Raw genomic sequence first — 25,108 nt, forward strand, 5'->3', positions numbered from 1 at the left:
TGTTTCAAATATAATCATATCTGCTACAGATGTAATTTAAATTTTTAAGAAATTTACAGATATAATGAGTTTGACAATTCATACGAAACGTTTTTCCAAATTTAGTTCATTAGTATGCAAAATGTGGTTAAAACTGACATTATAAAGCATGGAAATAGTATGTTCACATACTTTGCAAAAAAAATAGTTTAACTGCTGTTTATGATCCAGATGACTACAAATGCATTTACTGTAATCCACAACTGCTGCAATTACCTCACACAATTTTTAGGACAATACAATGAAATAGATACATTTCAAAATGTACTTGAAACAGACTGAAATTTAACACTTTACATTTCTGGCTGACGAAAAACAAATGAAACAGCAATGTTCTTGGTCAAAATACATTGCTTTGTGTTAAAAATTTCATCATGATTTAAAAATACAAAATACCACTTACACATGAAAAATTTAGGTTGGACAAAAAATGTTTTTCAAATTTAGGGTTTTAATGACAAATTTCTTCAACAAATACTACATATCATTGCTAACATCATTTATTTACAACACACCTTTTTGAAACAATTTAAAGTAAAATGCAATTCTCTTAAATGTCATGAAAAATCATTAAACTTACACCACAGTGAATATATTGCTAAATACTCCTGCATGACAACATTCACAAATAGCATCTGTACATTAGAAAAATTCAAACAATGTAAAAGGTATTATTAAACTTTATAGACTGATACCAAAATACTTGGTTTAACGTCCTTAATAGTATCATAATCCAAATTCCATTCACAGTAATAGATGCAAGATATATTTTCTCCTCTTGTCTCCATAGTTCTAGAAAATTGATCTCAAATACCTGTCTTTATAAATTGGATCTGGAAATGAACAACAAATTTACTTCAGTAGCCTGGTTTGGTCGCAGTTAAACACAAAGCTACACAATGGGCTATCTGTTATTTGCCCACCATATGTACTGAGATAAACGTTTTTTCAAACATACAATTAAGCCACTTATTAGGAGGGTGATGAATTGTTAATTTGTAAAGGGTACTTTCCTAACTTTTTATTTTTCTAAATTTCTTACACCTAACATTAGATCTGTTTTTTTTTTTACCATTTGTCTCATCTATTTTCTTTTAAATCTAAAATGAATGCTTTATAGGGTATACCATTCTCCATTTCTTCATTCTGTATAACAAAAATTTACAGTTTGTATTAAATACTGTAGTTTGTCAACAACTATTCCACTATGTTGTACTTGTAACTGATATTTTCTTCAAATGTAAGTTTCTCCAATGTTTAATATCTTTTCTCTCTTTATGCGTATATATAAAACAAAAAAAGAGATAGATTATATGGTAATAATAATAGTAATGTTCTATTCTCTATTCTTCACAAAGAATGATTAATTTTACATTTTATTAGTATCATTATACACTTTTTTTTACATCATACAAGATTGGGAAAATATAAAATTTAATTAAAGCACACAGAAATTACAAAGAGAAAAGAAAGACCATAAAAATACATAATATTAAAAGAGTATAATTAAATATGATACATAGCTACTTGTAGATAACAAAATAATAACCATAATTGCTTGAATAAGAATCAGTGAGTGGGTGGGTAACTGATATGAGAGCATGAATAACAGTGTGAATTTTGAGAAAAAGAAAATAAAAAATAATTATTTTTGTAGATTTGCTAAGTTTTCAAATTCAGATACAAAATATTCAAAGCCACATAAATTGCAGCCAGAAATAACACTTGTGCAAAACAATGACCCGAAGCAAACGGAAAGACAACTAGAAAAGTGATCAGTGAATAAATGACTAAAAGCAAAATAAAGAATATAACACAAAAGTCAAGAGAAAAAATTCATGAGTTGGATAGAAAACTGAAGATACAAATACAATACACAGAAAAATACAATAAAAGACTAGAAAATGTACCTGATCCATTATTTCCTGTTAGCACTGAAGAATATACTTCACAAATTACAAAAAAGTTAACACATGCAGAAGATTACTGCTGGATTATTTGATGTTATAATAACAAAAACTAAAAACACAGACAAGGAAATTGAAATTCATTAAAAACAAACAATGAATAATAATGGCTTTAAAAAGGTTGCAAAGTACACTTAATACCAGTAAATGATATAAAAATATTTGAGATAGAAAACTGCAAATAATGTTTCACACAAATACAAAACTTATCGTTGAAGAAATCGTGCAAAAAAGAATTACAGGATCATGAAGGGTGAAGCATGTATTTATAAAACCACTACAAAACTTTTTACAAATAACAGAGTGAAAATTTAAATATACTGTATTCAGCTGATCATAACCTTTTATGTTACTTATAACAAAGCTGAGAACCAAACTAAACACTAATCACCAAACTTGGAAATATGACTTTTCTATCACTAAACTGGGAAGGATGGTTTCCTTGAACTTCAATAAATGTGGAAGAATAAATAAAGCTGAAATTCTTTAATAATTTTAAATCAACAAAGGTTACACAGATGATTATAATCCTTAACATCAAAACAAACTTAATATTTATCACTTTCCTATAAGCTAAAACAGAAAATGAGTTACTGAGTAAAGAACTATAATAATGTTTGCTGCATGTGGTCTACTGTTGAATAAAGTTCATTCTTCTTTGTTTAATTAGTGTTAGCTTACAATACGACATGCTTACCAGTGGACACAACTGGAACCCTTTCTGAAGCAGTATACTATAGATATTGAAACTGAAATGGCATTATTCTTCATTTGTAGATCAGCATTAAATTAAATGCTAGAATAAAAGAAATTCTAACATTAAAATGGAATAATTTTATCCAAATATTGCAACTCTAAGCTTTTCAAGATCAGAATGTGAAAAGTCAACATGATGTTGCCAAACACTAAAAATAGAGATATGTTTATTTAATATGCATAACACAGATAATACAGTAGCTGTATTAATGTTCTACTCTGGCACCATTTTACAAATTAAGTGGATGAACAGTCATGCTGAAACACTTCTCCACATAATTAGTTAAGTGACATCACAATACTAGAAATTTTCCTTGTATTTCCTACACAATTTACAAACCAAGTTTCATAACAAACCTGGATATATTACTCAACTTCCTTTTAGTATCCACATCAATCTGCATTATTACAAGTTTTTTAAAAAATACATTATTTCTAATAGACTCAACCAACTTATTTTATTCAGATATCTAAACTCAAGTCAGCTTGTGGAATCAGAAACAAAACTGTAATAAATAACAAGTATATCTGCACATTCACAGTGCAAACAGTTTTTTCTTTCTTTAAACATATTTCCACTAGCATCATCTTTAGTTGCCATTAGCTTGAAGTTTAATAATATTCACTAATTGTTTATTTTAAATGTACCAAATTTTTCTCAATAATGTTGAAAAAAGTTTATTGAAATATTTATTCCAACCAAGATGAGGAACTTTTTACCATTTTGGATATATATACATGCTTCTGCTTTGCTGCAAAATGTACTGTCTATATAGACTGCAGTTACAAATTATAGTGAAAATACTATTTTCATTCACCAAAGCCATAAAAAAAACAACAACACTAGTAACTAACTGTCTATAACAAAAGTTAATTGAGATTAATGTAACAAAATCAAACTCCTCTAATGCTAGGTATATTTCTCTTATTAGATAATAAAAACAAAATAGACATCTTTTATTTTTTCACCACATACCTCAAACCTGAACCTGGGAAACATTTGGGAAGTTTCAAGGGGAATACCTTTACCTTACTCTGGTACAAAACTTCAATTTGTATATCACTGCTATAGGTGGTCACATTCCCATGGCAGTGAAAGCATCAATAATAATAATAATAAGATTAATAATAATGTGATAATATTAAGTTTGATCAGACTGAAATATTTCTTTACAGTCATTAATAATATTTGACATTTCAGTTAAATCTCATAAGGCTCAGGCTTAAAGGCACCCGAAGTCTAACAATAGCATATTTGCATAAAGGCTAAACAGTCTTATCTTAAATAATTCAATATTGTTGCAAGAAGAGCCAAGATGATTATAAGACATTTCTTTCTAAAGCTTGTGATCATGAAATGGAACTGTATAACTGAATACATTGAATAATGGAATGAATGAAACATTAAAACAGGAACCAAGAAATGCATGCAAAATTGAAAAACAACATGAAAAGCAGCAGTGATGTTGTAATTTTTCTACACGATCAAGATCTTGTTGCTTACTGCACAATGAAACACAAAATTCATAACTGAAACACAATTAATACAAATTTCTTTGAAAGACTTCATGAACAAACTGTCTGTAGTTATGACAAAGCTGTTAAGGTTGTCTGCCACCATCCTACTTTTCAACTACTGACCAAAAGAAAGTTAGCCAGTCAGCAATCCTCACCACACATGCTAAAAGGTTAACTGTCACTTTTCAATACAATTTACCACAACTCAAATTGCAGAGAATATTTTGTGTCCCACAGCTCTGAAGTACAGAAGCAATTCTGTTGTAGTAGAACACGAACCATGGATCAAGATCCACAGGCAAATATGCCAGCCACTAACAACACTCAGCCCCATCTAAAGACACAATTTAGGGTCGTGATCCAGTTATTATTTATGAAATAAATTTTTTTTAAATAAACTGAAATCACTATAAATAGTGGTAACGAGCCAAAAATATGAAAAAGTTTAAATTTATAAACACACTTTGGGTCCTGTTGGTACTTCCCCCAGATGCTACTCTAATAGCCAACTGATTTCCACATTATCTTAATGATACTGAAAACTACAGATATTTGATCATAGGTGACACAACTTAATTTCCTAAGAGAGACTAAAATATTTATAATTGCACATAGTAAAAGTGCTTGAAGCACTAAAATATTACAAATTTTAACTTGGTTGCTAAAAAAAAATAAAATACTATTGTTCAAAAAACAACACTGTAATCTATGTTATAAGAGAAAGGTTTAGACTGTTCTACTTCGAGAGAACTACACAAAATTACAATATATGTACAATCAGTCAAGTGTTTATAATACACAGAACTAACAAAACTGGTGGCTAAACATAAATCTTTTCACTTTCAAAATAAAAACACCAACAATTATACTTTAAAGTGCAGAATAGCACTGATGGCATATACTAGTTTCACCAACACCCTACATTAAGTTATCATGTCCCATTCTTATTTTTTAACACATAACTGCATATCCAGGTCTTAGTTTAATTTTGACCTTTTTCTAGCTATTGCATCTTCTACAGCTTTTAACTGTTTTAACAATTCTTCCCTTCGAGAACTTGTAGATTTCTTGTCAGCAAGCTGAGCCTTAGTCAAATTTAGCCTAGAAGGCATTGACTGTTGATGCGGAGAAGCAAGACGCTTCCGGCTGCTATTTGGCTGCTGGAAGTTTCCACTTGGTACTCGAGTTAGAGCCTTTGTATTATCTTGGAAAGAAAACAAAGAACTTTATAAATACACAGAGTATATTATTTTTTGAGTGAAATGAATATAAAATGACTGGCTAAACTTTGTATCCATCTTCTCTTTTATTTCATTTTAGAGTATCTTATGAAATAGGATGTGCTTTCATAATCTAAACATTACTTTTTGGCTCTGGAACTTTTGAACTCTTTTAAAACTTCATTCTTTTAATTCTATTTTTTCTGTAAAAGCACTGGCACAAAAACATGAAAAGTTGAAGAAATTATAAGATATTACAAGGTACAAGAAAAACATGTTTTAACTGACAAGTAACATAAAAGTGAGGACAAAGAACAAAATGTAATGTTAAGCTCATAAAACACAGGCTTTCACCCACATTCAAAGGATTTAACTTGTATGAAAAGCAAAAAAAACAAAGAAAACTGTTAACATACAGCTATAAACATTGTTATAAAAAATCTGAACCACTTTTTCTTTTAGCATATCCAACAGCAACAGCATGTTTTCCATCATTTTATTCAAGATTACAGCACAGAGTGGTTTGAAAAGTTATTAGTCACGTATGTAATTTCACAGAAATATAAATAATTCCACACAAGTGATGTCTTATAACTTCACAAAACTAGAACGTTTTCCTTCTTCACTATATATAGTAAAATTTTTCACTTTCTCACTTTGCTGAATGATAATTTCTCAAATCTTTTTTGGATAAAGAATTCAGAAAGTACCCTTTTCTCCAATCTTTTGTTTTTCTGCTTCTTTTTTAGGCATGCTGGATATTTTATCAGTTGTTCCCTGCAAAAAGTTAGTTGACATTTAGTAAACTTTAGTTCTCTTTCAATGAAAAATTTATAAATGAGTAACAGTAATAAAAATGTAAAGAAAATAATTCAATTTTTTTTGTCCCATAATTTACAAATATCTAAATCAAAGAAGAAAATTATGCAAAATTTTGAAAAAAAAAAAAGTCCCATAAAGCACAGTACTTGAACAAACAACTCATTTTTCTTAAAAGCATACAAGATATGTTGTACTTTTTGCAGTGGTGTAAATTGGCTCCCATAGTAATGAGGCCTAAAGTGCCTAAGAAACTTAGGAAATGTCAACAAGTGGATAAACATAAAATTTAATCTGTTTGAATTAATGGGTGGTGATGGTGGTGCTATCCTGGCATTGTAAAAACATGAAAGAAAGGACAGACCAGGCCAAGTTCACACACTGATCACTTCGATTAATAGTTTGTGCTATCATGATAGAAATATAACTACTGCTCCTCCATGAGTACTACCCTATACTTTATTTTTGCCAACACCAATGTGTAAACTAACCAGTCCAAAATTGATGCATGTATAATTCAAAAATAACACTAGATGCAATTTTAAGTTTGGTTTAATTTTGAATTTACAGTTAGATTAATGATACTAATCATCCAGAATTGTAACTACAATTATATAGAAGTATATGGAGGGAACCAAATTGCTTTTTACATAGGGAAAGCCCAATCTTTTGCAGTTATGCCACTGACTTCATATATCTAGACTTGGAAATACTGTTGTAAAAAAATAAAAAAACAATCAAACAGTAATTATTCAATATTTAACAACTAACGAAATAAAATATTGTAGCATAACAAAGATAACATAGCACATTTACTCACTACAATATTAAAAAATCCTTAAAAGACAAATGTTTTGTAAAGTGTTAGTGATTAAGGGGAAGCTTTTAGTACCTTCCTTTTTATTTATTTTTTAAATATAAAACAAGATGAGTACTTTCTATACATTAAACACATATAAATGTTAAATTATCTACTGCTGCAAGTATGCAAATGCAAGTACTTCCAAATAACAGAAAATAAACAAACGTTTTTCAGTATATTTGAAAAAAACAAAAAAACAATAAGAGTTACAAGATATAAAATACACACACAGTTTAATTCTCAATTTTGTTTCAAATACCTTATTAAGAAGAGTCAACTTTATTTGTTGCTTATGGCCTATATGTTTCAAGGGATCCTTTGACAGCTTCTGGATAATATTTGATGGGTAATCATGAAATCTCACTGGCATTTCCAATTTCCCCATTTTTTTCTCAGAAGGTGCAGCATCCCTGCTGGGAGTCAACTTTTCCTTATTCTTTATTTCTCTTGGTTTAACTATTGTTTCTCTGTTTGGTATTTTGGAAGCTGGCTTTTCTGTTTGCAGTTTAGATTCTATTAAAAAATTTTTCTTAATTGTTGGTCATCAATAACATGCATGTTAATTTTGCAAGATTCTTTTCTAAACAGTAATAAAGTAAAATAATATCTGAATACCTTCAATATATGAATACAAATATCAAGAGATTAAAATAGGTCCATTTAACAAGAATTTTACATGAAGCAAGATGAAGTGATTAAATATTTAAAAAACACTTGAAAAACAAAAATGGATTACAATTTTTGATAATTTTTATTTCTATAAAATTAAAAAAATAACCAAAATGATACAGAATGATCTGAAGGTTTAGTGTAAAAGAAATGTTCACAATACACATCTCTTCACAGTGTCTTAACATTAGCTTATATTCTAATTTAAAAATAAACATAAAAATTATTATCAATTCTTTAATAGAGCAATTGTATATTCTGATGGTTATCTTGGTCAAGCAGCAGCAAACAATTATCATTTCTACTCACCCTGTTTGTCAAGCAAACTATACCCTGCAAGTGTCTTCTGAGCCTTTTCTGATCTGACAGAAGACTGTGAACTCTTGCTCGAAGCTGAGGAAACACTACTCATGCTTATACTACGAGAACGTGAGAAGGACCTGGAGTTTAACTGAGATGGTGTGTGTACAAGTGAACAAGTTGATCTAATACAAAGAAACTATATTTTATCAGAATATCACAAAACATTTATGTTTTCAGATATGTTTTACATTTTTATGTCATTTTTGAACATCAGCCGTCCATTAGATACAATGTAAACTATTACAAGAAAAATAACTTTATTGAATTGTATAAAATACATGAAGTACAATGACTGTATACTTTCACTCTCTCTTATTTTGTAATATCATGAAACAATAATTTGCACTGTTAGAAATTTTGTGACAGTTGTCAACAATGAACTATTTTAAATTGCTATCTTACCTGCTGTCAACAATGAAATATTTTAAATTCTTATCTTACTGCTGCCAACAATGAAATATTTTAAATTGCTCTCTTACCTGCTAAGCGAGCGAGATCTTGATCTACTACTTCCACTAACACTTCTGCCTTTGATTCTTCTCAGTCTATATGGTGAAAGGTTGCTTACAATTTTAAAAAGTTACACCATTTTATTATAACATATTTTTATCATGTACATGAAAACTGAAAGTAGCACAGATGCTTAAAACCCTAAAAAATAATTAATAATATTCCAATAACAAAAGCCCACTACCTTTAATAGCAGGGATATCATGTTAAATCTGAAATATTCACACGTTTCTGAATAATAAACATGCAAGCTAAAAATTACTTATGACATTCTTTCAAAAATATCAGAACTCTTCATATTCAATTTCCAACAAACAATCTTTCCTATTTCTACAAAGGGATTCAAGGTGTGAAGATATCAAAATTTTTAAATATAATTTCCAGTAGAAAAAGAAAGTATGAAGTATAAAAATGTCTTTCTGAAGGGTAACAATCTCTTACCTTTGAAAGTCTTTTGTTTGTCATATCCTTCTCTTGAAAGAGGGAGAGGCAAAGTAGACTGCTGTGGTTGTGGGACTTTCTTTCTTTCATAGGTTGAGAAAGGTCGTGATCTATATTGCTGTCTGACAGGAGGTCTAAAGGAAAAAACATGATCTAGTTAAAACAAAATATTTCCCACTTTCTTATTATAATATTTATATGTTCTTAGAGTTTAACATCACACTATCAACATGATAGATTAGGAAAGCAGACCACAGATTTTGTGTGTCCAACTTCCAGATAGGTAAGAAGACAGACATGGACCTGAACTTTTACCAAAACATAAGTAACTAACTCATGTTGAATTTTAGAAAGCTTTCTATGGAGTTGATCATCACACCAAAAATGAGATATGAATATTTAAAGTGAAACACAACCCATACTACAACATTTTTATGACCCAGAAACAAGGGACATTTATCTACACAACTTAAAATTGTAATAGAAATTAAACAACCAGACAATTAAAAGTTCACATAGTTTTGAGAAGAGATTTTAATTAAAGAATAGAGGTCAAAGAAAAGATAAATCATGAAATATTTCAGCACAGTATCTTGTTCAATTTTGAAAACAACAATAGCCCACAATTACATTCTGTATAATGTCAGTTTTATTATATTGCTACAATATTCAGAAACTTACAAAATCAACATTTAAAAAACCTATACTGGATTACATATTCGAGAAAATGTAACCAGACTGGAGGTAAATACAAGGGAGTTAATAATATGTACACATTCCTGAAGTTGGAGAGCAAGTACCACCACAAAAAATCCTGTGGTCATGTACCAAAGGAAATCTAATGATGCCACAACAGCTAGATCACATGAAAAAAAAGTAATAAATATAGGCATTGTTAAAATTACACGAGCACCTAATTAGGTTAGGAAACCAAAAGCATTATTCTGTCTCAAAGGGAAAGAGTACATAAGGAAAGTCCACTAGATGTATAAATATAAAATTCATAAATGCTAACATACAATTCACTCATGCTGTATCTGGAAGTTGTCAGACTAAAAGAAACTATTAAATAAACAGTGTTTAAAACAATCTAATTTACAAAGTATATATGCTAACATACAAGTCACTCATGCTATACATGGAAATAATCACTAAAAGAAACTACTAAATGAACAGTGTTAAAAACTATCTAATTTACAAAATTCGCCATCATGGGTAGACGGTTCATCAATACAATTTAACCACAATGACTGATAAAAAAAGAGGACAGTACCTCTGATAATTAGCCAAAGTAAATAACAACTAATGAATTATTACAGAGGAAAACACAAGTGGGAAATAAAAAACCTATGAAATGGCAAAATTTTGTATTCCAAGTCAAATAGTCACCAAATACACACTGAACGAGATAATTACAACAAAAATGCTGACAACAGACATCATTTACAAGATTAAAACATTTCGTACTCATATGATTTTAATAATATATACAAATGTTATACAAAAACAAACAAGTTCTCCCACTTTTATATATAGAAAACAAACAGAGTTTGTTCATTTTTTTTAATTTTGTGCACAGCTACACGAGCACATTCTCTGAGCTAGCTGCCCCTAATTTAGCAGTGTAAGACTAGAGGGAAGGCAGCTAGTGTTAATCACCAACCAACTCTTGGGCTACTTTTTACCAATGAATAGTGGGATTGACTACCACATTATAATGCCCCAATGGCTGAAAGAGCTAGGATGTTTGATGTGATGGGGATTCAAACCTGTGACCCTCAGATTATGAGTCAAGTGCATTAATTGCTGGGCCAAAAAAGAGAGAGAGAAATAGAAGTTGTTATAAAAAATATTTGTATTCAACTTAAACAACATTGCCAAGAAAATAAGCAACAATCAACTTTGTTAAAATATATCATCATGACTTTAACAATTAATAAACAAAGGTAGCATCTAAACATATAATGTAACTTTTATGCACATAGAGAATTTGAGTCAATGTTTCCTGAAATTTTTTTAAGAAAATAGTTATTCACTTCACAGAAAGCATTATTACCAATAAATATTTTAGTAGTAATAATGAGATAAGAACAACATCAAAATAAAGCCCACACTATTACATGTAAAGGTTTAATTTATGAGATATGATGACAAGAGTAAAATAATTTTACTTTAAGCTCACCTAGTGGGAGGAGTTTGTCTTTTGGATCTAAATTCAGGTTGAGGTTTAGTAGGCAAGGTGGAGTATGGTGACCTAGAATGCGACTTTGAGAATGAACGTTGATGAGGGCTGTAACAAAGTATATGATAACCATTTTCATGTTCTAAGTACCAATTTCATTCCTTAAGACATAATTGATAAACATTTATCTTATACATGAGAAAAAAAACATTTAAATTATATAACCACTCAAACAAATGTTCACGTACATCTGCAAGAAAACAAAATTCATCCTATCCAAACTAATGTTTTTATCTTATATTTAAAATGCTCAACTTAACTGCATGAAATCTGGTAAACACTTTCTACATAGTCTATAGATTTTGATTAAAAACATTAAAAATGCTCATTGTTATTTGCATATCATATTTTAAGTTGTGAATTTTTGGAAATTTTGTTTTGAAACACTTTCATTTTGAAGTTCTGAATTCTTTGTTTCAGTTTTTCTTATTTGTGTGCCTAAAATCACATAATGGTATCCAGCACTTATTTTCTACAGATAATTTTTGCAGTTATATTTCGATTATTCCAATAACAGTATATTTATTTTCTTGGTTCTTCATAAAAGCCTTTACATATAGTAACTATGAAACATAAAAACAAAAGAAACAGAATCAATTAACTTATATTTATTACCTTTACCCATCAAAACAGTTATGTAGATGCAAAAATAGAAAACATATAGATAAACAGAAAAAGCATTTAATGGTAGAAACACTAATTGAACTTGAATTTTCAGTCTGTAATAATATAAGTGTAACTATTGCAACTATATTTTTGAATAAGTTTGGTTTTGCAATAATAATTATAATTTGTTTTCTATAATTAAGGAGTTCTTGTATTTGTCTGTGTTGTTCAAGAAATAATATACTTACTGACACACTAAAACAAAGAGTAACCTCTTCTATCATGTAAATAGTCTGTTGTCACAGAACTCATAGGTTGGTGCTCATTTAACCTAAATATCCTCGCCTTCTCAGACAAGAATATTCTTAAAACATACGTGCATAATACAAAAAAATATTACCATGAAAAAAACACAAAACAATCATCAAAAAAACTTCTGCTTCTCACTTATCTTCCTTTTTGGAAATCTAATAGTATTGCTTAATCAATGTTGCTATTATGTAGATAGACAAGAATGTTTTCTATCCAATCATGTTTAGCCACTGGTTAAATTTTGTTTGGAGGCTAAGATACACTGTTACTATCTAACCCACATGTGGTGGTATAATAAAATCAGGTTTCTTGTAAAGAGTCATTAGAAAAATGTAAATTTTACACAAGTAAAACCTTGAATAAGTAGTTGTAAAGAATGTCATGGACTGGATAAATAATCTTGTAATCAAAAATGGAGAAACAAATTTGTAAGGGCTTTATGCAATACTCATTGAAACTACATAAAGTTTAAACATTTTGCACTTTTCAAGTTACACAAAATAAAATGTTGCAAAATTTCAGTTTTTAGACATTGAGTAAAAAAGAAAATTAATATTTCTATATAAAATGAGAAAATATGCATTGGTTGTTGTTTTGATTTAAGCACAAAGCTATTCAATGGGCTATCTGTGCTCTGCCCACCATGTGTATCAAAACCCGAATTTAAGCGTTGCAAGTCTGCAAACATTCCGCTGAGCCACTGGGGGTCAATATGCATTGATGCCTTCTTGATAGGTTAACTACTTAGAACTACAGAAACAAGTTGATATAAAATACTCAAAAATTACCTCCTTCTTCCAGTACTATATACAGAGCTTTTGAACCACGCGGAGTAACTATAGGATGAAAAACGCGGATGATCTAGAAAACACAAACAGTAAACAATAAAATAAATAACTGTTGAATATTTGCATGATTATTAATTAACTTTTCATCAGTAGTTACTGAATACCACCATTTATTCTTATTACAGGATACTATGCATAGTGTTAATGTTAAAACAGAATTTAAGTTCTAAATCCTTTTAAGTGTTATGTATATAACAGTAAGTAATAAAATGTAGAAAAACACAAATCTACACAATGTGCTGTGTCTACATGGATATTGAAACTCATTTTTTATGAGTGTAAACTCAGAGACCTACACCACTGACCCATTTCAGGGAAAAATACAACAGAAATTCAGTCTACACAATATTTTTAGTAATATACTTTAAAATCTTTACAAGAACATAAGTCTTTATTTTCTGTATTTTCTTACATATATTATATGTATTAATTTATAACAACTCTTTATTTGAATTAATATGGTACCCCTACTTTGAAGAATGTGACGTTCCAGAAGAATAAGATTGATGAGATCTACCTCTTGATTGGCTTCTTCGTCTTTTGAGATTTTGATCTAAAAAATAATTTTCAAATTGTACAAGTTAGCCTTACATTATTTCAGACACCACATAACTTTGACTTAAACTAAAACCTACAATACCCAGAAAAATTGAATTCTTCAAAATTAACAGTACTTTATACTACTGTATACATATACCAGTTACAATTTGGTTAAAATCATTTAGCTATAAATACAGTAACAGCTAAATGCTATTAAGGCATTTCATTCATTGTTTAGGGTTTAATAATAATAAAAAAAACACAATTAAAGTCCAAAGGTGACTTGAATTCCCCTTAACATTTTAACAATAGAGAACAGCCATACTGTACCTTCCTTGTAGTGTGTACCAAGGAAACCCTTTTTAACAATTCATTTATTCTTTATATGACCTCACCTTCTCCAAGGATCTCTCCACTCATCTCCTCTTGTTCTAGGTAAATTATCCTCATTATTCCTATTATGTTTCCACCTTTCTTCTTCTGGGCTCAGATGAGAGGCCCTGAGCAAATAAATTGATTAAAATCTTACATATATAGGTTAAAGAGCCAAGGAATTGAAAAAAATAAAATTTGTTTCAAAGAGATAAGAAAATAGTATGACTATGAATTACCTAAGTTAAAACTTCAAAATATAATTCACACAATTACTTTCAATTTCATTAAGAATAATGGTTAACTTACTTTTCTCTGTCATAAGGGTACCTGTAATTCTTTGGTCTTTCTTTATCTCGAGGTCCCTATTAGAAAAATATATGTCAAAAGGATGCCCATTCAAGAATATAAACTACTACTTTAACAAATCACTTCAGAAAAATTGTTCAAATACTATAGTTTTTATGTCATCTTAAGTAAATAACAAATAAAACAGTAAACATCTTCCCATCCAGCTGCTAATAAGTTTTAGAAGTTATCAAGAGAAATGTTTATAAGCATTTAAAACAATAAACAAACCAGAAAACTGACAAATGTGTAGTGATAAAATACTAATACACTAGTTTTCACAAGCAAGGTCTACACATTCAAATGTAATACTTTTAAGCTATTTTCCACATTATAAAATTGAAAGGAAGTGTTAAAACACAACTGTAATAAACATGGGTTTACCCTGTGTTCAAATTCTGGTCTAGACCAATGTATCTCAAAATTTTCATAACGACCTCGCCAGAAATCCCGAGCCTCTCTTTCTAATGGTTTGAAATTACCAGCCATATTACCATATTCCCTAAACAGTACACAAAGAATTAATATAAATTGGTGTTATCTATTTTAACAATGCATAAGTTCAAAGTTGAGGATTCATCATCTCAAATTTCATAAAATTCTAACCTCTTTTCATGAAAGAGAGGGAATTCTTTTAAGGATTGTAAACCACTTCTTTCATTTTTAAGCCTGGTAACATAAAAGACAATAACAGAACTTTAGTCACTACTTCACTAGTAATTTTGTGTTGATTTATCTATTTAAAAAATGGCAATTTGATTACTGGTAATAAAATGGTTAATTAAAACTAGTTGATATCTAAGTAACTGGATGATTAAGAATACAAACAAGTGAATTTCAAACCCTTCATGAATTAAAATATGAATAGAAATGATAATACATGATAATTTTTATGTTAATATAATTTCTGGTTATTATTCATATTTTAATCTCTTACAAACTGTGTAAAAATTGTTTCATGCATTTTTAAAAAAGTTCCAAACATTCCTATGTTAACTTGCTTAAGATATGCATAAAATTACCAAATATCAATTTAAATTGTCTATCAAGAACTTAACATGTGACAATTAACAATCAAGATACAGCAAAAGTCTGTGTGTGTTTTCACTTCTAATCAATTTTAAGAGTTTAGTTATGAAACTACACATTATACACCACAGCTTGAAAATGAGTGTAGACAGTAATCACAGGCCTGTAAAAGGCAAAGACAGGAATGAAAATTGCCCTAAGTGTATTATTTTTATTCAAGGAAACTCATTCTTATGATACTTCTGAAAACTTATCTTTGTTGCTTTTTTTAATTATTATTATTATTAAATTATTACACCCATATCTAATTTAAATTCACCAGCATCTGAGGTCTAGGGGTTGGTAGAGTTTATAATATTAAATGTGAAAGGGTTGTCCATACCTATAGTTACACTTAAAGTCATCTCAAAAGCCACTGATTAGAAGAATGACTAATTAAGTAACTCACTGCAAACCAATTATCTGTAACTGGACAATTTTTTATACTGGTTCTCGTATATAGTTCTTAACTTTTAATTAAAAAAAATTAAATACACAATGCTTATAAAAACAATATCAACTCAAAATACAAACCCATAGTGCATCACTTCATCTCCATGCTTTCTTGGAGGACTTCTCCCATAAAAATCATTTTCTTTATCATAATCAAGAAATCTGTCATTAATGTCAAGAGAGAGATTTAATCTCTTCTCTTCAAAATCTGGTTCTTGTTCTTTTCTATAATTGGCCCTCTTCATCAGCTGACAAAAAGTTAAAAGAAACCTGACTGAACTCACATAATATAAACACACCTAACCTTAGATGCTTATTTATGTGACAAATAAGTATACTACACACATCTTTAACTTTATGCTGCTTTTGAAAAAAGAATAATATTTTCCCTTCACAAACTGTTCTCTCCTATAAAGGCTTCTAGTTGTCACTTAACAAAGTTCAGTATATTTTATAACACATCCTTCATGCAATATAAAAGCTCAATCAATGTAACTTACACACACACAAAAAACATTTTATAATCTGCTCATTCAAAAACAATAGAATTTGAATAAGACACTCAAAAGTTTACAAATCAAGAAAGTATTTTCTTACACAAGAAAACTTTGGCAAATATTTTTTAACTGCTAGCAGTAGTTATAAGTAGGAGTTAACACGCATCACAGATTCTGGCCAAATATACACTATGTAAAATATGCTGTTTAGTAGAGACAAACATCAAACATTCATTCTTCTTCCTGCAAATTCTTCAACTGTATATGTATCCAGAAAATCCATGTTAAAGCCAAAAATCAAATAACATAATATGAAACAATTTTAGTTCTTTACAGACAGCTCTAAAAGCTAGCTAAATAGTATATTACTCTACATTCATAACTTTCTCATATTTTTGTCAAATAATAATTCAGTTGCACTGTAATGAAATACAGTGGTCTACTGATGACAGTATCAGATATCAAAATATAGCAACTCACTTCTTTGGCATGCCGCAAACCTCTTTCCCACGCTGATTCAAGAGGAGGAAGTTCTTCTATGAATGGTGGAGGAGGTGGAGGAAAAGGATGCAAATCTGTACCACTAGGCTAACAAAAAGTTACAACAATAAATATTTAAAACTTGTGCATGGATTATGAAATCATACTATTAGAATGTATTAATGTATCAACTGAATAGCTTTATTAGGTTTTTAAAATATAATTAGAAGACATGCTAAATGCAGAAAGCTTACAGTATAAAAAATTAAGATGAGATATTTGAAAAAAATATTACAAGTCTTTGATTAATTAAATCTGGTTTTGTTGTAAAAATTATTTCTTCAGTCATGTTTCTAAAAATTCTAATAATTTAAGGGATATTGCTCTTTTGTGAATATATTGTGACTTAATTATCAAGAAAGTGTAACCTTAAATGTAGATACGAATAATGACATACAAATTTATTCTTAAACTTGACAGTAAAAGTTTCTTGCATTAGTTTTAATGTTTTGCTGGATAAGTATTACTTTATACTGTTTTAAGTTTCATGTTCAAATTGTTATTGTAAATGAAAATAAAGAAGTGAAGGTGCAAAAAAAAATCAACAAAAAGATTAAACACTTAAATGTATTATATTTGTAAAGATATTCTGAATGAGTAAATAATGATGTCAAACTAATACTCAAAGGGTTTTCATATCAGTTAATTACAGAATGTAGACCCAATAAATGCCAGTAAGAATAATTTATATATTTTGTACCCAAGTATGATTAATATTTACACTATTATAAATGTATGTTGCAATGAAAACTCTGTTATGATATACTTGGTTTTTTCATTTAAACAAGACTAACTGATGTATTTATTCAATGCACAGAAGAGACACAAGGATCAAATGGTTACCCTCCTGTGTCTCTCACAAGGGGATATTAAGGCTATATATGCCAGGTTTAGTAACAACAGGTTCTGTAGTTCACCAGTTAAAGATGGATCAGGTTAGTATACTTGTTTAAGAACAAAACTCCAGAAGTTTTTGCAAGCACCTTCAAAGACAGGATAACATGCATCTTTTTTCCTAGGACACAGAGCCATCACTTTTTATTCTTTTAAATGACTCTACTTAGTGTCTGCTATTCTCAGATGACTTAAAGATAGGTCAAATTTGGGGACTGTAATAAGCTATGGTAGGATGGGCTGACCAGTGGATACAGCAATGTAATCCAAGGACAAATCCAATTTATCCAACTGTACCTGAACAAAAAGGCAAAAAGGAGCAATGGCAGATCATCTGTTCTGAAAAAAGTATGGCCCACTGAGAAAGGAAAACACAACCCCAGGTGGGATGCTTTGGTAAAGAATAAAGTTTTGAAGCATACACTAAAGACAGTTGCAAATGGAGGAGGTGCAAATAAGGTTCATGAGACTGTGTATAAGCTCTGAACTGGGGAAGTGCAGAAAAACTGGTGCAGAGCCGAAGTCCTTGATGATGAATGGGATCCAGCATCTTCAATGCCGAGGTCCTGACAAAGCCATAGACCAGTAACCCTTAGTTGAGTTTCAATCAAGAGCATGATATATCTTTAGCATAGAACATCAATCTGCTCCCCAAGTGGTGGAAGAAAGGACACAGAAGATGCTCAGTGCTCTTGTATATTTGACCTGTAGCTGCTTAGTGTGTGGTATAAAGGTCAGCCTATGGTCAAAGATAAGTCTCAAGAACTTTGTTTTAGGGACCACAGGCAGCACAACTTCACTGATATGGAGTTCTGGATCATGATGAATACACTGTTGGTGGCAAAAGTGCATGCAAATGGTGTTAAAGAGAGAGAAGTTAAAGCTGTTGGCCATGGTCTACGTCAGTAAATGATTGAGGGCAGTTTGTAGCTGCCACTCAATATACCTCATGTTCAATGACTGGCGAGATGTGAAAGTCGTTGAGATAAAGACCGTTTGCAACAGTAAGAGGGAGTTGTTCAATGATGGCATTAATCTTTATACTGAAAAGTGTGATGCTCAAAACACAACCCTGAGGGAATCCAAGTTCCTGTAGAAAAGAAACGGAAAGTGTCGAACCCCATAAACTTGAATTGACTGTCCATTAACATTTTTTAATAAAAATGGGCAAATGGCCACACCTCCATCTTGTATCATAAGCCTTCTAAATGTCAAAGAATATTGATACAAGATGATAATGTTTCAAAAAGGCTTCTCTGATTGACGTTTCATGTAGAATCAGGTGGTCCAGCTCTGTTGATGGATTGATTGATTTAGTGTTTTATGGCACAAAGCAGCGCAGGCTATCTGCCTAGACATTCGGTAAAAATGTAAAAAAATAAAAAATAAAAAAAATAAATAAATAAATGTAGCAATAGACATAAATGGAAATGAAGGTAAAAAAAAAAGTATAAAACCAATGTTGACACCTAGTCTACAATGTTAAGATAGAAGGCAGAGTATAAGAAGTTGTAAGGTATTTACTCTAGCAAAAGGTAATGATCATAATGAACCACCACAATCACCTGAAGTTGGTCTTTCCAGTCCTGGTCCGGGTTATGAGTCAATATGGCCAGTACTAAAAAGTAAAGTAGTAAAAGTGTGAAATGATATGCAGCAAAAGTATAATAACAACTGCCAGAACGACTAACGCAGTAGTTCAAACGGATAGTTCAAAAGTAGCGTTAGTCACCTGAAGTTGGCCTTCCAGTCCTGGTATCCAGTTATGTAATGTTCTGGCCATTGTCCAATGTCAAATTGAATGAGAGATTAAAACAGTAAAAAAGGAACCACAATTAAAAAAGGTGTAATGAATAAATATGCAACACTTAAATGAGATTAAAAAGATTAATGGCCATTAAAAATTAAAAACATTATCAAGGTGGACAGAGTCACCATCACCAATAACTCTGTCCAATGTTACAGACTGACCCTGGGAAAAAATATGATTAAAATATTGCCGCCGTTGAGAATTGTAACGATGGCAAGAAAGTAAAACATGGCTGATAGTGATTTGAGTGTTACACAAACTACACATTGGTGCATCAGTTCCAGATAAAAGAAAATGATGAGTTAAAAACCGTGACCAATGCGTAGCCTAGTGAGAACAACTTCCTCCTTCCAAACTTTACGGAAGCTAGATGGCCAAAGTCCAATTTTGGGTTTGATTTGAAAAGGTTTGTTGTCGCTGCTCACCCAAGTGAACTGCCAGCTGGCACGCCAGCCAAGCCTTGAAGACAACACCATAGTCCATGTAACGGAATAGGCATAGGAGTGATGGTGCTGAAGCAGACATATTTAGCTGCCATGTCTGCAAGCTCGCTCCCACCATCAATACCAACATGGCCTGGTATCCAGAAAACTGGATTGAAGTAGCTGCTAATGAGAAATGGGCCAGTCGGTTTCGAATATCAGCGAGAATAGGATGTGAGCTAATGTGTAGCGATTCCAAGGCAAGTATAGAACTAAGCAAATCAGTATAAATAGTGCAGTTGGAGTACTGCTCAGCTGCAATATGATCCAGGGCATGAGATATGGCATACAGTTCAGCAGTGAACACAAAAGCTGTAGAAGGGATTCTGCGCACAACTACTGACCCATAGCAAACCATAGTAGAGCCCACTGAATTACCTGATTTGGAACCATCTGTATAAATGGGAACTGAATGATTGTTTGAAAGATATTCATTGAATAAAAGATGGTAATTCCAATCTGGAGTATCTGCCTTTTAGGTGACTGAAAGAAAGGTCACATTTTGGGGCTGTAATAAGCCATGGTGGGATGTAATGACCTGTGGAATCTGCAATGTTATCCAAGGACAGACCCAATTCATCTAATTGCCTGATGCGAAGGCCAAACGAGCAAAGACAGATCGCCTGTTCTGAAAAGTACTGCCCACCGAGGAAGGAAAACACATTTCCATGTGGGATGCTTTGGTAAGGAAATGAAGTTTCAAGTATATTGTAAAGATTGTTGCAAACGCGAAGGTGTAGAGAAGGTTCATGAGATTCAATGTATATACTTTGAACTGAGAGGTAACGGAGAGCCTCAGTGCAGAGTTGAAGTCCTTGGTGATGAATGGGGTCCAGCATCTTTAAGGCTGAGAGTCTGGCAGAGCCATAGACCATTGATCCATAATCGAAGTTTCGATCTAATATGAGCACGATATACCTTTAACATTGAACAGCGATCTGCCCCCCAACTGGTAGAAGAAAGAACACGGAGGATGTTCAGTGCTTTGTGCATTTGACCAAGCTGCTTTAAGTGTGGTATAAAGGTCAGTTTACGATAAAAATAAGCCCCAAGAACTTGGTCTCCGGGACTGGCAGCAAAACTTCACCGATATGAAGTTCAGGATCAGGGTGAATACCCCGCCGACGCAAAAGTGCATGCATACAGTTTTGAGAGAGAGAAATTAAAGCCGCTCGCTAGAGTCCACTTCCATACACAATTGAGGGCAGTTTGTAGTTGCCGCCAACATATCTCATGTTTGACGACTGATATGAGATGTGAAAGTCGCCGACATACAGCCCATTCACAACAGTGAGAGGGAGTTGTTCAGTGATGGCATTTATCTTTATACTAAAGAGTGTAACACTCAATACACAGCCTTGAGGGACCCAAGTTCCTGTACAAAAGAACGGAAAGTGTCGAATCCACACTAAGTTGGAATCTCCTGTCCATTAAAATTTTTTTAATAAACATGGGTAGATGGCCACGTGAACCCATATGTATGGAGGTCTCAGAAAACCACATACCTACATGTTGCGTCGTAAGCCTTCTATGTCAAAGAATATTGATACAAGATGTTGTTGAGAAAAGCTTCTCTGATAAATGTTTCAAGACGAATTAGGTGGTCTGTGGTGGAGTGTTGTCGACGGAACCCACACTGGGTGGGCGAGGAGGTCGCTTGATTCAAGGAACCAAACAAGACGAGCATTAACCATCCTTTCTAATGTCTTACAGAGACAGCTCAGTCAAAGCAATTGGACGGTAGTTTGAAGGAATCTTGGGATCTTTCCCTGGCTTAGAGAAAGGTAAAATAATAGCCTGGCACCAGGCATCAGGAAAACATTCTCCTGCCAGATCCAGTTGAAAACAATCAGAAGGACATCAAGAGAAGCAGGAGATAGATGGTGCAGCATGTCATAATGAATATCATCAGGTCCAACAGACGCATTCGGCAGACCGATGAAGGGCCATTTTAGTTCAACCACGGTAAAGGGACAATTATAGTCAAAGAAACAGTCAGTTTGAAAGGAAAGAGGTGATCGCTTGCCCGAAGTCTTGATGGCCAGGAAGGTGGAGGAACAAGCAGAAGTGCTAGATACCCGCAAAAGCTTTCACCTAGAGTGTTAGCGATGTTCCAACATCAGTCACCTCCTGACCATCAGAGAGTAAGATCGAGAGGGGGACAGAATTGTAGTGCCCATTAACCTTCAATCCTGTCCCATATGATCTTGGAACGGGTGGTAGAAGATATGCTGGTTGTGAACTTAATCCAAGATTCCTTCTGGCTTTGACGCCTTACCCAACCGGCATGTGCACTGGCCCGCTGGAAAGCAACCCGGTTTGAAAGTGTGGGATATCTACTAAAAGTATCCCAGGCACGCTTTGAGCCTTCCGTGCTAAGTGGCAAGCAGGATTCCACCACGGACGAGGATATCATGGAAAACGTGTCGAGGTTTAGGAATACACTGAGCAACTGCATGTGTAATACAGTCAGTTACCGCTGCTACACAGTCGCCTATTGATGGCTGATTTACGCATGGCAGGATCGTTCTATGAGAGCAGTGAAAGTGGACCAGTTCGCCTGATCCAGCTTCCACTGGGGCACGCCGAGTAGGGTGGCATCGACAACGCCAGTCTCTCTGAATAGGATCGGATAATGATCACTGCCAAGTGGATTACTGTCAACCCTCCATGAAAAATGGAAGAATAATGAAGGGGAGCAAACTGAAGGATCAAGGATCAATAGCGTAAAGGACTGACTAGGTGCATGAAAGTAAGTGAAAGAACCAGTATTGAAAAGAGAAAGATTGTGATCAGAGAGCATCCGCTCTACAGATCGGCCCCTCCCATCAATAATAGCACTTCCCCAGATGGGATGATGTCCATTAAAATCCCCTAGGGTTAGAAATGGAGATGGCAACTGTTCAACGAGAACATCAAGATCTGATTGATCATATGTCTCCCCAGGGGACAGGTACAGAGAACAATCAGTGATGGTATGACCCAAGGAAACACGGATGGCTACAGCCTCAAGGGTGTGTTGAGTGACAAAGACAGGGTGGGCACGTGTTGATCAACCAACAGTGCCACCCTCCATGTACCGGACCATCACACAACCTGTCATTTCTGTACAGAGAAAACTGCCGAATGGAGACAGTGTCAGCAGTTTTGAGAAATGTTTCTTGTAAAGAAAGACAAACAGGATGGTAGGAAGCAATCAGCGTTTTGATATCATCCAGATTAGAATGTAAACCTCGACAGTTCCATTGTATCAAGGTGGCCATTTTTAAGAACGGGTAGGTGAAGTGGCTGGAGAACCCTTCGGTTTACGGACCAGGTCTTTTTTCTTTACTGTCTTTAGTCGGAGGAGGTCTATCACCTCCATGGATCCTGCTCTGGGTTGGGTGGGCAGGTTTTTGTTATTGGAAGGGGAATCCAGTGACTGAGGATGAACGAATCTAATTGTTTTGTCTCTTGTGGTGGGAGAAAAAGATGTATCAGAAGAAATGCCTGTATTTGAAACTGAAGGACGTGGATCTTGAGGTTTGTTGGAAGGTATGGGAGGAACAGAGATGGGTGTGGAAGTCGATTCATCAACCTTTTAACCACGGAGGTCAAAAGGCTTTTCATTTGTTTTGAAAACGATTCTCTTGGAGGCACAGAGAGATCTGTCTGCACTCCCACTGTAGTTGTGGAATGAAATGCAGTAGCATATGTCCGAGATGGAGTTGTGGACAGCAATTTCCGAGCCTCAGGATAACTAATGTTGTGTGTCGTTTTCAAACGCTGCACCTCTTTTTCCTCCAATCATTTTGGGCAAGAATGAAAGTAAGAGGGTGAGAACCATTGCAGTTTACGCGAATGTGGGTTCATGTCACAGTCATAGGCATCGTGGTCCTTGCCTCCACAACGAAAGCACATGTCAGGGAACCACGACAAGATGTCTTTGATTGGCCGAATCTCTGACATTGGAAACATCAAGAGGGTTTGGTATGTAGGGCCTAACCCTGCAATGAGATAACCTGCCTTGATGGTGGCAGGTGCACGGTGAAGTAAATGTTAAAATGAGGGTATTTGTTGGCAGTGTAACTCCATCTTGCGAGTGGAGATGCTCACTGCAGAAACTCCTTGAGTGGAGAGACCAGCAAGAATCTCTGACTTGGGAACGCTCTTCAAATCCTTTCAACAATAACTCCTCGTGAAGAATTCAAGGTAGCATGGAGTGTAACCTCAATAGGTATATCCCCAATTGCCTTTGAATTCAAGAGGAGTTCACTGTGTTGGGATGTGGATGTTTCAACTAATATGTCACCAGATCAAGTTTCTTTACTGACTTTGAGAGCCAGCAAGTCCCTCTAGTCCCTTTTGAATAAAAAAAAGGGGACATTTGCCCTAAAGGTTTTTTCCAAAGAGAATGTAATATAAGAAAATGAGGTATGTGTGTTATTGATGTTGAAGATTGCTGTTCTGAGTATTCAAGACGGGTCGCTACCCATTGACTGTTTTTTACAATTTTATTTAAATTTTTTTGAAGGATCCATAGGAAAAGAAAAATTTCGGTACCCACTGACCCCACCCACCATGGAGCCCTACAAGGGATGCACTACAAAGTCATGCAAGGACAATGCAGCAATGCCAGGGTTTCGTGAGCACTATACCCAAACACCAGCATCAGGCACAATGTCCACAACACCCGCTGAGAACTTCCAACACTAGTACTTGGTTGACTCTAGCCCAAGTGGACCAGCCGATTTACCCAAGGGGCCCACCCAAAGGCTGCCCGCTCACAGGAATTCGAGGCCAAAGTGGTGTGTTAGGGTTGGACCCCTCAACCACCAGGATCCTTTCCTCCCCTTTCACGGGTCGCCACGCACAGCAAACACGCGGGTGGATGTTAGATCCCAGAGAAGGTAACCAGATAGAACAGAACCTTCCTGGGAGGTCCCCTCACCA

At 33.2% G+C, this 25,108-nt stretch overlaps 2 protein-coding genes across 2 annotated transcripts in view; both read right to left on the reverse strand.

Annotated features, from left to right (window-relative positions):
- Positions 1–1,026: 1,026 nt before the first annotated feature.
- LOC143224071 (uncharacterized) lies at positions 1,027–13,481 on the reverse strand. Its single transcript, XM_076452535.1, has 8 exons — positions 13,478–13,481; positions 13,113–13,185; positions 11,347–11,454; positions 8,693–8,758; positions 8,160–8,335; positions 7,441–7,694; positions 6,211–6,277; positions 1,027–5,484 (listed from the first exon to the last, which is right to left on the reverse strand). Exons 1-8 carry the CDS (start codon positions 13,479–13,481, stop codon positions 5,258–5,260), a joined length of 975 nt encoding a protein of 324 aa, XP_076308650.1. The 3' UTR covers positions 1,027–5,257.
- A 460-nt stretch (positions 13,482–13,941) lies between these two features.
- The window catches only part of LOC143224072 (uncharacterized), a 44,052-nt gene continuing 32,885 nt past the window's right edge, over positions 13,942–25,108 (reverse strand). Inside the window, exons 3-7 of the mRNA XM_076452536.1 lie at positions 16,931–17,038; positions 16,035–16,201; positions 14,817–14,934; positions 14,394–14,449; positions 13,942–14,212 (exon numbers count right to left, since the gene is read on the reverse strand). Coding sequence (XP_076308651.1) covers positions 14,104–14,212; positions 14,394–14,449; positions 14,817–14,934; positions 16,035–16,201; positions 16,931–17,038 — 558 coding nt within the window. The 3' untranslated portion in view covers positions 13,942–14,103. The remainder of the gene's footprint in view (positions 14,213–14,393; positions 14,450–14,816; positions 14,935–16,034; positions 16,202–16,930; positions 17,039–25,108) is intronic.

This window comes from Tachypleus tridentatus, chromosome 8 (assembly GCF_004210375.1).
Source record: "Tachypleus tridentatus isolate NWPU-2018 chromosome 8, ASM421037v1, whole genome shotgun sequence".
NCBI lineage: Eukaryota > Metazoa > Arthropoda > Merostomata > Xiphosura > Limulidae > Tachypleus > Tachypleus tridentatus.